This window comes from Passer domesticus, chromosome 5 (assembly GCF_036417665.1).
Source record: "Passer domesticus isolate bPasDom1 chromosome 5, bPasDom1.hap1, whole genome shotgun sequence".
In the NCBI taxonomy this organism is placed as follows: Eukaryota; Metazoa; Chordata; class Aves; order Passeriformes; family Passeridae; genus Passer; species Passer domesticus.
Window position 1 is genome coordinate 5863580 of NC_087478.1, and position 15176 is coordinate 5878755.

The 15176-nt window shown below is 45.7% G+C and overlaps 1 protein-coding gene across 4 annotated transcripts in view; it reads right to left on the reverse strand.

Moving 5' to 3' along the window:
* The window catches only part of FRMD4A (FERM domain containing 4A), a 356537-nt gene that overhangs the window by 265129 nt on the left and 76232 nt on the right, over positions 1-15176 (reverse strand). The window contains exon 1 of one of the 4 annotated variants that reach the window (XM_064421810.1): positions 7147-7734. The exons of the other annotated variants lie outside the window; for them this stretch is intronic. Within the exon in view, the coding sequence (XP_064277880.1) occupies positions 7147-7179 (33 nt within the window). The 5' untranslated portion in view covers positions 7180-7734. Of the gene's footprint in view, positions 1-7146; positions 7735-15176 lie in introns of those variants that run through there. 4 annotated transcript variants of the gene reach the window in all.

A 15176-nucleotide genomic window follows, 5' to 3' on the forward strand; every position in this document is an offset into this window, starting at 1 on the left:
GAAGAAAGCCCACATGCCCAGCTGCACACATATTTTACATTTTTTCAAACCCAGTAAAAAACTGTAAGAAATAGCTGAGCATTACTGAAGTCCATGCTGGGGTGCTCAGAGCTATGCTGCTATGCACTGGTCATGGATCAGACATTTTTTACATGAAATGTGCATCATGCAAGTGCTTTATTTCCTTCCATGTAGTCCCAAACACTAAATACATGCACTCCCTACTATCACTGCCTTCAGAATGACCTAATACACCAGGCAGATGTGCAGGACAGCTGTTTTCCTCCATAGATAAGTACCAGGCTGCTTTCTGGGGCAACCATCATTTTTTGCTCCACAATCATCCCACTAAAATCTTTCTCATTTTTTTCAGCTTTCCCATATTTGCAGCAGTTAAGACTTTGTGACCTTCCCCAGGGAATGCAACCTGTGATTCACAGCTAAAGAGTGGGTGTCTCTGTCTGAGTTCTGCTTTTGAAAAGGATGGCAAATTGCCTCGACAATAGCTGCCATTAAGTAAAATAATGAAATGACTGAGAAAATGAGTGTTCACCAGTGTATTTTCTCTGCACTTCCTAAAAATGCCCGTGACCCACACACTGAGCTAGCAAGCTTTATGCTGTCAGTGCCACCATCATCAGCTTTCTTTCCTCCAGTCTGTGCCTTGCCATACTGCATTTAAAATATTATTAGTAGTAGTATGTTGTTGTTGTTGTTGTTGTTGATATGATTGCTATTATTAATTTTATTTTTGTACCTCTATAGTCTTTTTATAGCCCCCCAGTGTGCTTTTCTATGAGGTCCCATGGAGGCCAAGAGAAAGTCTTTTGGCACTTTCAGCAAGTGAAGCCGCATGAAGGTTTAGGGAAAGTCAGACCTTCCTGAGCACCTCACCTACAGCCTGGTTTTGCACAGGCTGAGCAAGACATGGACAACTGAGGCCAGGGTGCAGGATGGTTTGAGCTGGGACATGGTGTTGGGCACTGGGAAGTGAGCAGGGCATGTGGGAGCAGTTCCTATTTCCATCTCCTGAAAGGATCCAGTGTGTATCCAGCTATTTGATACACAATGTGAGAGCTTTGGTCCCCAAGGCATGCTGTGATCATTCCAGTCCTCAACACAGCAGTGTGCCAAGCCTAACTGCACCTCCCTGCAGTGTGGTCCTGATGCTGAGCTGGTGGTGGCAGAGAGGGGATCAAACTGTCTGTGAAAGACAAAGCAATCCAGCATTGTGATTATCCTGGTTCATCTCAGGGGCTGTCTGGTAGTCATGGGAGAGCTCAGCAAGAGCTGAGCCCACTCAGCCTGGTGTGCAGCCAAGGGTAGATCCTAGCATAGTGTAGGTTGGACTCAGTTGTGCTCCTGAGGATGCTGGGAATGGGCAGCATCCCCCAGGCTTTGGGTCCTGGATGAAATACCAGAATCTCAACCGCCATCCTTCCTCCTTAAAAACTGAGGCAAAATTCTCCTATTTCCTCCTAACCTTCAGTAGGGAGCATTTGGGGACAGGGATTGTGTTCTCACAAGCCAGCACTAAGCACACAAGTCCCTGTGCTGGATTTTGAGCTCCTGCTGCTCTGCAGTGCAATTCCTGTTAGCAGTGCAGTGTCCAGCTCCAGGACACCCTCTCTGGACAGTAAATAACCCACCCCTGGTGTGGCTGGGTATGAGTGCAGGGCCCAGTCAGGCATGGAGCTCGCTGCTCTGCTGCAAAGCACAGCCCGGGAGGAAAAATAACCTTTCAGATTTATGTTCAGTGATATATCGTCTTTAAATCTGAATGGGTTTAGGAAATGTTACAGAACAAAAACTGCTCTGCTTTTCCAGAGGCATAATGTTATGGTACAGTTGTTCCAAAGCCAAACTCTGCTCTGAGTTATGCCCCTACATCCTCTCTCCCAGGTATTTATTAAATTATGATTAACAGTAGCCAACACAGGACTTCATTATTTCTTGAATGGCCTTTCTTTTTAACTATCTACGAGCTCAGAGAATTACATATGGCCTCATTAACCTCCATGTCAAACTGATAATAAGGCAGGGAAGGAAGTACCCCTTCAGCTGCTCAACAGCCTGAGCAGGGGCCCTGTGCAAGGGCTGCTGAGGGAACACCAGCACTTCCCAGTTCATGCTATAAGCTTCCTGTGTCTGTGGGTGGTTGCACTGGAATCTGAATATTGTGTTTGTGTTCATGCTGCCTATGTGAGGTTACTCCACTGGGGAGACCAGAAGCCCCAGAAATAAATGGCTTTGGAAATCTCACTCTGTAGGTGTCATCAGCACCAGAGTGTGTCTGTCATGGTGGGATACTCAAAAGGAGAGTGAAAAACACTCAGTTGTATCAAAGCAGGGATCTTAGACTCCATAGGAGCAACATGAATGCTTTTGGAGGGATGGGGGCAGCTTTAGTCTTTTGGTCTTTTGGTATTCTTAAAAACACCAGGACTGGTTTCACAACATACGTAAAGGAATTATTCTGCCTCTTGGCTTCTACAAGAGTGCTGTAAAGTGATTTTAATATTCATAGCTGTCCAGACAGTGCAAGATCCTAACCTGAACTTCTGCAGGATAGTTTGAGAGATGAAAGTTTTGAATCTGTTCAAATGTTTTGCAGCATGCAGCTGCACAAAAAAAACCTGCTTATATAAACTTCTTTTCAGTGCCATCCAAGAAGGGTGAAAGACTACAGCAATCCACAGGTGTAACTCAGACTCCAGACTTTGCTTTCCCAGGGGTAATTTCCCCTCCTGACTTCCTCCCCAACAATCTCAAAGACCAGCTGTCACAGCCTTTGCTGTTTAGGATTCTCAGGGTATAGTGTACTTTCCAAAGTTTCTCTGCTTTGAGCCTCTGTGAACTTCTCTAAGTAAGGCACAAGGACAACTTAGCCATTCTTTGTGAGAGATCCAGTGGTCAAAAACTATGTGGCTTTGAAAGCAGAGCCAACAGGGTTTAACAAACCAACAGTAACACCATGGGAGTTTGCTAATCCCCAAAATCTACAATAAACAGATAAAGTTAATAAGATTCAATAAACGAGAGCAGCCCCATTAATGCTTAAAGAGTACTATCTAAATACTACACACTTTATTTACTGAGTTCCCTTGCTGAATTTGCTGTACACAGGAACACTTAAAATTCATTATCTTTGGATGCAAAGCTTGGTAAATTCGACAGTAATTAATCTCCATTTACCCTCCGCGTGTGTTTCTGAACAGACGAAAAGTTCATTGAAAAACTTCTTTCAGCCGCTCTGAAAGAGAAGCAGTGCTTTGATAAACAAAAAAGCACCAAACACAGGCTTCTGAAAGGAAAATAGAGCAGTAGCCAGCTCTGCGTGGTTCGAGCCAGGTGCTCATTGCAAATTCAGTAGCATGCACTGGCAAGTGTCAGCAACAGAGAAACTAAAATTACTGAAATTCTTATGCCAGTGTAATTTGCTGAAGGCGATGCACTGAGGGTTAAGGCAAATTGTGCATGTGTTGAGGATTATAAAACAAATTAAAATGGAGGCTAACAAAAGGACTGCAATATTTATGCATTTCTTCATTCTTTTCACTTTGTGGTACTCAATCAACTTCACAGTCTCTTAAGGTGGCATGGGGACATTGCTATTGTGTACATTCATTTGCTCTGAAAACAGGGGCTCAGACATCCTGGGCTACAGAATTTAACTGGTTCTGGTAATATTTATAAGTACCTCTATTAACCTACCAAATATTGACAACCCACCCATTACTTCTAATCAAGTGAAATTCAATCATGGGCACAAAAAATGCAGTAACTTTGCCATTCAGTGCATTCTACTCATCTGCTTCAATTTTGATATGCCAGCCCATTTTACCATGTATCCCTTCCCCTTCCCTAGAATGCCTGCATCTGTGCACCCTGGTTATACAAAAGCAGAAATGTTTTAACCACCCACGGCTTGCTGCAGTGGAGTCCATTAAACAGTAACGTGCTTAGTGTTTAATACCCAATTTACCAAATATTTTAATGAGTTTCTAAAGTACCCACTGTATGATCACCCAGCACGGCCCAGCAACCAAATGGGTTATTACCCTGTGGAATGAGAAACAAGTCCTCTATGAAATAGGCTGCTGGCTGTACATTCCCAGCCCTCTGCTGGCAAGCCCTGCCATGGAGCTGGTTGGAGCAGTGAGGACATGGTGTCCATGTCCCTGTCCAGTGCCTCAGCTCCAGCCTCTCCTGCACAATAAACTGGACTTCTTTAGCCAAGATGTGCCCACCTGTCCCTCTGTCAGTGGAGTGACAACCTCTGTGAACAATAGGGACCAAAGAGCTGACAGCAATCTTATTTTCAGGTGTCACCACGAGATTCACCCAAGCCCACCTGCAGGGATTTAGACCTCATTTTAATTCCAGGGACGCTTGCATTTTGCTATCAGAGGCAGATGTAGGCTGTCCTCACCTGCTGGTGACAGACTGTGAGAAGTGCCTGCAGAGTCAGCTCCTGCTCCTTCTTACCCATGGAAACAAAGAAAATTCTTTGGTTTTGGTTTTCTGTCTAGATTTGAGCAGGCTAAATAGAGCTGCTTGGGACTCTAAGGATGAAATGGAGTCTTTATTTGCATTTCACTGTGGCAGGGAAATGTTTTCCCACAGGTTCAAGTCTTGGAGCTCCCAGATGCTCCAGGCTCTTTCCAGGCAGCTCTGCCAGAAATGACCAGAAGCCCATTGTCCTTCATGTCACTGAACAAACCAAAGGACAAAAAAACTTCTAACTAGCCCCCAACATTTTCAGCCTTAGTGTAGAACAAGTGACAACAGATGGGATCAGACAGACGGGGGAATAGAGGAGGATAAACGAGGCAGTATCAGGGAGTGGAACAGGCAGGGGTCTCGGCAGCCTCGCTGTTGTCAAATTTTTTTGTGTAGTCATCACATACTAACATTGTATTTGGGGAATTAATAGATTTTACACTTGATTTTCTGGCAAGGAGCAGGGAGCCACTGCCAGCCGTGAAGCATCTTGGAAATGAGATAAGTTTTCAAATCTATTCAAGCGATCTGTGCGTTGTTGTTTCTCTCAAAGGTGAAGACATAAGGGCCAAATCCTGACCTTTATTTCACAGAGTCTGTTTGAATATCTCCATCAGCTGCCATGGAGCTACTCTGGATTAACAGCAACGTAACACCAACGTCAGGATCTGGATCTTCCAGAGAACCCCGCTGATCTTACATCATTGCAATAGCTGATTTAAAATCACATTTCTTTGGCTTGAGAAGCTTTTCCCACACACAAAGGAGGTCAGAATCTCTCTCTTTCTCTAATATTAAGGCAGATTGTGATCCAAAGGATCATGTCTATATTCCCAAGCATACTCTTCTATAGGATCAATAAATTACTTGACAGTGGCAATTGAGATTACACTTTATGGATGGTGTTACTGGGATTTACACTCCAGCTATGAAGCAGATCCGATGAACAAACAGAATACCCAGTCCTGGACCACTTCCCTTACTCTACTCTGTCATTTTTATAGCTTCACACATGCTGCAGGTGCTGATACTACACAAGTCTGACTGTAATCCACCCATCAGCCTGAGAACTCACCAGTCCTGGGAGAGACTGCTTTCAGCAGTCATTTCAAGCCTGGTTAGAGGAGCAGAATGGAAACATCAGCTAAAAAGATGAAAGTTATGTTTTCTAATAATGGAAATGAGATGGAAATGTTGGGCAGCTGCTACAGGTTTCCTCTATTATCTGATTTTTAAAAAATAGTACTGGGAAATGCCTTGCAAAGCCTAACATTAATGTATGTATTCCTCAGTAATGAGAGATATGAATGGCTGGGTTTATAATCCCTTATAAATCTTTCATTCTAAAAACTGCCCATAGCATTGTTCTTGGTAATGGAGATCTATATGAAGTTGGCAGGTTCTTTTTTAAATTATCAACTTACTGTTCAAGACAAAAAAACTGAATTAAAGTGGAAAAAAAAATTACTCCCCTGGAGAATTGCAGTGCAGACATTTGCTGGCAAATTATTTTTATTTAAATCACTTTTCTTGGTTTTAATATTGAAAAGACTTTAAATCATTGAAGAGCCTTTAATTTAGGATAGTGAATGGCAGGGATGTAATTGAGAGACCAGACTAGCTGATCTGCTTCAGCACAGGGGCTGGACCAGACAATTTCTCTGATTTTTTTAAAGTCTGGCATTTATAGAAAGCAAGTCTGGTCTGACTGCCCCTTCAAAACTGTTTGCATCTAAGACATACAAAGACACCCTGTTGCCAGCAAGAATTGCCAATTCCAATTCTCCCAGTCTTGAGATACAATACAACAGAGTTGGATTGAATGTGGTGATGGACTGAAATCAGAAGGATTTACCCAAGGCAGTTACCACATGGGATGGAAGCAGTGACTAAATAAAATGCAATCAGGATTCAGTCTATCCCCCAGGACCACAAAGAAATAATGGCATGGGAAGAAATTTTACAAACTAAGCCATCCCTAGTTTTCCTCTGTCTTTTCCTCACTGGAATTCAAGTTTCTTTAATACTGAGGATTACTGTCAAACCTTTAAAGAGAGTTGAGAGCGTGAGAAGGCAGCAGACAAGTGCAGCAATTCCTTAGCCCTGCACACTCACTCTCTGTTACAGCTTTCTGGTCTGGGTCCACAACAAGAGGTCTGGCACCCTAGCAGGGTGTTTGGGCACAAAATCACCCATTTTGCTGGTCAGTGCCCCCCGTGCTGCTGGAAACACCAGGGGTAGCCCGGTGTCCCCATCCGTCCCCGTGCCGCAGGTACGCTCCCCCGGCTGGCTCCCCGGGGAGCACGCACAGACACACAGACACAATGAGAGCCTCCAGCTGGAAATTCACACCAAAATATGGCTGTCTACTCCAAAAGGCAAACTCATTTACAAAGGTCATCTCTGTCGAGGAGGAGTGATGCGTTACTCCCCTCTTGGAGGCAACTGCTGTCGCTCCTCTGCCGAGTTGCATTCACGAGCATAGTTTTGAAAAATAAGAAAGGAAAAAAAAAAAAAAAAAAGAGACAGGAAAGAGAAGAGACAAAAGCCCGGCAAGCCCCCTATTCACAGAGCTCGCCCCGCAACTCCCCTTCCCCTCGTCGGGTAAATTGCGCTTCAAAAGACATGAACATCTTTCCCTACCTTCGTTCTCATCGGAGACAGAAGCCCTTCCATTTTGGTCCGATCCTCATGCCAGTCCCGGTCCCCCAAGTTAGTATCTCGTCTCAAGCATCCCACACGAACAGGAGCATGTCAGGGACGGCCAGCGACACCCTTCCCGGGAGCGCAGCCAGCTGCCAGCCCGCCAACTCGCAGTGCTCCTGGATGGAGAGACCTTCCTCCCGTCCCTCCTCCCTGCCTCTCTGTGCATAATCCGCCCGCAGCTATGTTTGTACCAGCGCGGCTGACAAACGATCCCTGCCTTACGTAATGCATTCAGCCAGGACGGGCGATCCCAGCCCGGCCTCGGGGACCCTTCCCGCAGCGGGGGAAGGTACGGGACCCTGCCCTGCCTATTGTGCCTGGAGCGGAGCTGCCGAGGCGCGGGGATGATGCTGCTCCGCTCCCCCCGCCAGCCGGGGAAACTTCGTCACCGTGGAAGATCGTGGATTCCCCGGTGCTGACTTAAAAGGGTGTAATCCTCATTCCAAGCCTCAGCCCAGGAGGTTTTCCCTACTCGGGAAACGCCAACAGTTGGAGCATTTTCTGCTGGGAGCGTTTGCTGCCGGCGAGTGACCAAACCCACGCTGAAAGGGAGTTCCTGTCAATTGTCAGCCGGGAATTCAGGGAGAGAAAGAAAGAAAAGCGCACTAAACAAAAGGAATATACTCCTGCAAAGTTGGTCAGCAAAAGATACTCCCTGAATGCATTTCTATTAGCATTTTAATTCAGATCAGATCGTGCCTTTGTGGAAAATTCCCTGATTGCTCCTGCTTTATGCATTTTGTTTTCCATCGTGAAGTGATGCTAGGACTGAAGGTCTTTCACAGAAAAATCCAACTGAAAAGCGAGCTTCACACCTATAAACACACCAGTGCCAGACCAGTCCAAAGTAAAACCCTTTTGAAATGCCATCAAATCAGCACAGCTGCCCATCACTGCTCCGAAGGTCAGCTCCCCCAGGGGCCACCCCACTTCCCAACACAAACACAAAAAGGATTCCCTTCCTCATCCCAGGGGGTAACCTTCCACATACCAGTACCCAATTGCTGTCCAAAAGCAAAATTAAAAACCCTGTTACACCACCAGAACTCGATTTTCAGTGTTAGAAAAATCACTGTCAGGCAGGGTGGAGCATATTACAGGTGGAAATTTCTAATTCCCTTTAACACCAACTCTTGCTACATGCTACAAGCTACATGCTCAGGGACAGTCACTGTCTGATTCACGCACTGAGCTGGATCTGGTTAACACCTGAAAATACCACATGTTCTCTGGATGATGATGGGGATTCACTTCAATTAGCTTCCCCCATCTAAAACTCTGCTTTCCAAGAGCCAGCCACTGGTCCAAGCCAGACACTGAAGGTCCTGCAAAACCAAAAGGAGGGACCAGTTCCTTCTCAAAGCCATTGGCTACTCAGACCAGGGACCATCTCTGACCCCATGTATCCTTCATGCTCAGCCCAAGCTCCTGGAGGCTACACTGAGAAGGAGAAGGTGCAGTGGAAAATGTTCGTGGTTGGTTCATGGTATCCCAGGGTGCAAAGCCTGGCATGAACCCAGAGACAGACAAAACTCCTGCTCTCCAAGCCTCAGTAGAAGTGCTCCCAGACAGTGACATACATGAGGATGTTCAACCCCACACATCCCTTTTCTGCTCTATCTCTTCCAGTCCTTTTGACCATGCAGACATTGCAGTTTAAGGCCAGTATTCTTACTATTCTTTATGGGGTAAAAACAGGAAAGGGAGGTGCCCCCTACAGTGATTAATATTAATTTCAAAGAGAATTAACTGTTCTCAGCCAAATTCAGGTTCTTATGAAACCTGAACAAATCTGATCATATCATACTGAAGGCAGAGATAAGTTTTCCAGAGCTAAAGAGACTGTAGAATGCTGGCAGGCTCATCCATTTCTTGCTGGCTGTATATAAATGTGTTTTGCTATTGGTATTTCCAAGACTTTTAATAAGACTTCGAATAAATGGCAGCAGGAATTCCAGGCTCCAGTAAGACAAGGCTGTTGTGATATTTCTGCTGTACAACATTGTGCCAGGCTCTGATGAAAGGTTTACAAATCTGTGCCTCTGTGAAGCATCATCTTGTCCAAATTGTCAGGGGAATTGGACTGTCCATAGCCTCAAGAGGACATAAAGGGAGAGGAGCTTTTGGGTATTTTGGAGAGGTCAGGTGGTCCAGATTTAATGCAATATGATAATATGGATGGTGCTCCCATGGCAGTGTAGGAACGCCCAGCTCTCTTATTAAAGCTCAGCTCTGCTTTGAACTAGGCTACACCACAGTGCCTCATGAGCTTCCCTATGTTATCTCTGTTTACAGGCAAAAAAAAAAAAAAGTATTTCTCCTAAAGTCCAAAAGAATAATTCAGTCTGGGACCAGAAAAGCAAGCTGGGGCCTTTCTGGTTCAGCAGCACTCAAAGCCTCTCTGATCTGAATGGATTGGGAATTGTGCTGATACCGCATGAGTCAGAGCGAGCCCAGCTCAGCAGGATGAGCAGGAATGGGAAAGAGTATGGTGCTGTTTGAGCAGCACCAGTGGCTGTGAGCCAGCAGTGAGTCTCCCTATCCAAGGAGTGCAAGCTGCAACCCCCAGCTGCATCCCAAGGATGCTCTGGGTCCCTGGTTATCAGTTTTCAGCTCCTGCTAGGCACTACCATGAGCCACAGCTGAAGTGTGTGTGTGACAGCATGGTCTGTTCACATCCACCTTCACCAGTGGGGCCAGGGACCCCAGTGGTTCTGCCTGAGTGTAGTTTTGTTTTGGCTCCTTGTAGAGCCTGTAAAAGCTGGAGCATCACTGGGTGGATGGATATTGTGCATCACATCATCCTCCTCTCAAACTCCAGGCACCAGGCGGGATTAGAGCTGTACCAGCACCTAGGCAGATGCTCTGCTTTAGCCTGTGCAGCCACCAGCCTGCCCTCCTTGTGCTACAGGAGCAGGACGAACACTTGGTGTGCTCCAGACTGCTTGCAACCCCTCCTTCACGTTCAGAGCAGTAATTTTACAACTAAAATTGTAGGAGCGAGCCAAGGAAGTTCATCTGAAATTGTGGGAGCCAAGGAAGTTTATCTTCACTTTAAAATGAGAGCTTTGGTTGCTCTAGCTGGAGGAGCAGCGTGTGCCATGGTCTGACACCTCGTTCCTCTGCTGGGCTGCGACTCAGAGCAATGCTCAAATTACTGCAGACTCGTTCTACAGCCTCTGCTCCCGCGATTTCAGATCAAAGGCACTGCACAGGCAAAAGGAGCATGTGAACACTTGCATCCTCATTCTATTTCTGGACAGGGGAGCAGCATTTGACTCAGATCCTGGGCAGCTACACCCAGTGCATCTCAGGCTCTCCATCTGTAGAAGAAGGGACCAACTTGTCTGGTTCGCACAGGTGTTGCAGAGGTTCATCCTGTCATGGATTCAAACCACCATGTCCTAGAAGATGGGAATATAATCACCCTTAACTCCTCATGGGAGTGAGAAGCCTTGCAATCCCCTCTTCTACTGGCATAATTTAAATGTCTGCTGAACTCTAGACAGCAGACCAAGGCAGATGTCTACGTGGAACCTGGTATGTCCTACCTGGCTTCAGCCTTGGAGCTCCATCTCCTTCTAGGCTCTGCTGACTACCTTGACAAACCTCCACGGACCAGAAAGAGAGAAGAGATTTCCCTGATATTTAGCCAAGTAGATGTGAATGGGCTGAATTTAGATGCCTGTATGCAGAGTTTAATCTTGCCCTGTGTACCCAGTACTAGGAAAAATGCCCCCAAAAATCCTTATGTTCACTGTCAGACTACTGGCTGAGCGTTCTTGAAACAGCTGAACTGTGTAGTACGTTTTTGAGCCCTCAGTTTTCCCCTTGTTCACCCTTTGTGGGTGCATCCAGGCTGGGATAAAATTCTGTGAGCTGAACACTCCTAACCTTCAGGGTGGGGATGCCAGCCCAGATCCAAGTTGTGCTGCCTGCACCAGCCCTGAAAAACGGAGAGGATTTGGACTCGGACCCAGTCTCACTTCTCTGTGATGCAAAGAGCTGTCAGCTCCTCCTGCCTTCTGCCCCAGCCCTGCCCGTGACGGGGACAATGGCAGAGCAGCCTACCCTGCCCGTGTGCCCCCGGGCGACCTCGCCACTGGTCATTTCATTCATCTAACAAAAGGTAGCATCGCGGTGTTGCCATGGGAACGCCCCGCCAGCTGAGTGGCTACAGCATCCTACAAGGGAGGGGAAAACACCCCAGTCACACACCAGGGCTGTGCTGAAACGTATCTTATATTTAGAACAGGCGGTGCGGGGAATACTAATGAATATTTAACACTCGGAGTGCCTTTCATGCTTGGTGGTTTTTTTTTTTATTTTTGTTGCATACTTCCATAAGCACAACATTTGCTTCCAAATGGTTTGGATATTATTGCTACTGTGCTTCTCTCATCACTGCTTCTCCAGGTTTCCTTTGCTTTTCATGAAAGCAAACTTTTCATGGGTTACCGAAAAAAAGGGAAAGATTTGCTCATGCTCTGCAAGAACCAGCTCCTTTTAGGGCTTTCTTTTTCCCCCTCATTAAAAATACCTGTTTTCTACAATTAATTCCCTGTGCTGCAGAAAATTAATTAATTAATCAATCAACCTAACTTTTATTCATTCATTCATTCAGGAAAAATCCACATCTGAAAATGTCCTGAAATTAATTTCTTCTATCTTTTTCCTCTAAATGGTCAGCAGAGAAAAAAATGGGTCTAACTGCCCAAAACCCCGAACTGTCAATAACTTAATGTGCTTATTTAATGACACATTTTTAAAAAAGCAAATATGCTGGACATGGTGGTGAGTCCCACCTGCTACTGCCCAGGCTGTGCAGGCAGATTCGGCACCCTCTGGTGATGAACAAGCTGATTTTATTTTTTTTTTTTTTTTTTTTATTGAGGATGGCAAGGGAAGTGAGAGCAGCACTGGCTGGGGTGGCATGGGGAAGAGGTGCCCACCCATATGGGTGCAGCTCCCAACACTGCCAGCCTGGGGACTCCCATCTTCAGAGGTGCCAGGAGAATGCAGCTTGGCACAGACTGTGGGTCTTGCTGACAGCTGGGTTCATCCTCTCTGGGATGGCACTTCCTCTTCAGTCTCCTCTTTAGCTATAGATTAAGTTATAAACAAGATTAAAAATATGTGATGTATCAGATCTCATTCTGAAGCAATCTCCTGGCATATATAAAGCTTTGTTCTCAGAAATGCCAGATTCGTGGCAAGGATTTTAAGAGTGAAGTGTGCTCTTTTTACTAGCCAGTAGCAAGGCACTGGCTCTTTTTTGAGCTTAGCAGCCCTCCAAAAGCTGTTGGGCTTATCTGTGTGCTTCCTGCTTGGCACCACACCAAGGCACCAAGGATAGAGGCACAATTCAGCTGGCAGCTCTGTCAGTGATGCAAAGGGAGGAGCAGTGATGTACTGGGTGTGTTGCTTTGGCAGCACTGAGAAACTGGAGCTGTGTTTATTTGTTGCTGGTTATAGGGCGTATTTTCAAAATGGAGAAAGGTTTTCCTCTCCCAGATTACCAGTGCAGTCCTTTGAGATCTGCTCTGTGTGTTCTCAGGGAGAGGGACTTGCCTCTGAGGAGGTTAAGAGGGGACACACCCCTGCTCTTTGCAAGCTGTTCCACTGATGCAGCATTTGCATGAGTAAGTGCTTTCAAAATGATTTGCCACTCACCCTTACATGGCACCAATTGCAGCAAGGGCTAGAAACTCGAGCTATTTTACTGGAGTTTGTCTTTAAGGCTCTGATGACCTGCTTTTTTCCAGAACAGTTAGGCTGTTTCCACAAAAGCAAAAGCAGTATGATGAATATTAAAGTCTTAAGGTATTAATAAGACTGACTTAGCTGCCTTCCAAATCCAGATGGCAGACATAAAAAAGTCATATCTGAGGACCACAGGTCATTGTACAAGTCTGAGAAGACTGTGTTACAGCAAAGCCAGTTCAGCATCCTGCCCTGCTTGGCAGGACCATCAGGGTCTGTCCGTCCTCCTCCAATAACTGAAATGCATTTATCTCTGTGACACATCAATGATCTCAGCCATTGTTATCATGATTCCTGTTGAGCCAGTGTGGCAGTTTGGGAAGGTAAAGCTGCCTCTATCACATAAATGAACCACCTCAGCAGAGATGGGGACTGACGTGTTTGAAGAAGCAGATTCCCAGGATCAGGCTCTGGCTCGGTGGCTTGGGCAAGGCTCTGTCTACTTTTTTTTTCCTTGCCTTCATCCTGGCTCACTGGGAGAATCTATAGATGATTTGAGGATCTACAGATGAAAAATGGGAGTTGTAGAGATGGGGGTCACAGACTCAAATTGAGAATTACTATGCAAAATCTCTGCCCTAGCAGAGAAAATGGCCTCTGGCAGTCCTGGCTCCCAGCAGGTACAACCACGAGGCTGAGCATCCTTCTTAGCCTTCTGACAAAACATGTGCTAGAAATATGAAGGGGCTTCCTTCCCTAAATAGCAACTGAGCTATATTTTCCTTTTGCTGCTAGGTATATTTGCTGTTCTGGACGTTAACAGTCAAAACACACACAAAGCCTTTCACTAGAGCATTAGGTCTGTGTATGCAGTTTCAACAGTCAGATGATTTATTCATCCACTTCAGTAACCATTCAAACAGGGCACGATGCAGAAAGCAACAAACACTGAGTGTTTGTGTTTGGTTTGCAGGAAGAAATCAACAGAACAGGGTAAGAGAAGCTGTTTTTCCAATGTAAAGGGCTCCAATCCCATCCCTGTCAATATCTCTGTCAAACTAAACACCGTTTCCCAAAGCTACAACTCTGCTAAAGCACAGCTATTATGCTCTCAGGTAGAAACCTGATTATAGCCACCTCATGCCTGTAAAAACACAACCTCTGATGCAAAGTGACTCCCAGATTTTCTGCAAATGCCCATAAATGCACTTGATGCTCTCTGGACACATCTCTGTGTCTGCTGGAACAGAAGACCAGCTCTCACAGGGCAGACAGACAAGGCATTAAGAGAAAAATAGCCATTTTTCTGAAGTGTAATATTGTTACAAGTGTGCAAATTCTGGACTGTGGTATTTTGGCCTGGGGAAGAGAAGAAAAGGAGGGAATGAACAGAAGGGCTTGGCATGATGCAGAAATTAAAGATGGCGCAAGGGTAAGAAAGGGGTTGAGAAAGTAAAAACAAATAATTACAATAAATAATAACATTATTGGGGTTGCCCAAAAGGAGTCCTATAAATGTTGTTTCACACAGAGATTTTTTAATCTTTAAAGGTTGGATTAGTTTTGATGCAAATCAGAACCCCAAATGAAAAGAGCCACCAAAGACTATCCCTTCTCCAAAGTGTATATGCAGTTTTGATCCCTCTGAAGGTGAAGGCTGGGGCAGGATTTTGCAGATCTCAGAAGGCATTTCTGCATGTAAAACACCCTGTAGTCAGGAGGATCTCCCAGATGACAGAGTCTGAGGTAGATCCTGCATTCCCCTTACTTGATGGAGTTCTTCACAGGACATAATCAGATGCCAGAGCACAGGACCAAGGGAAACTGAAACAATTTTTTTTTGTGATAATCCTACATTTTTTTATTTTAAGTATTTTTATATTTGTTTGTTCATCTCTAATGAATCCCACTCTCTAGAACCAGAGAACTGCTTGAAACTCAGAGTCACCACAATCCCTTAGATTTACCTCCTGGGGTAGGAGCCAGAAATCCCTCCCCTTTCACCTCAGCTGGGGCTCCCATCACTACCCCAAATAAAGGCTGATGCTGGTAGCAGGTTGCCTTGTGCTGTGGTGGGTATTTCTAGCTGTGCCCATGGCTGCTTCAGCAGCTGCCTGTGAGCCCCTCCTCGGGTCCTCTTTGTGCTCCAAGCCCCCCTGGTGATGCCCTTTGGCCACCCAGCTATTGGCCACTGCACGTCCCAGCTGTGATTGTTTCTGACCAAGACTTCACTGGAAAGAAGACAAGAGCCAAACAAATCAGAA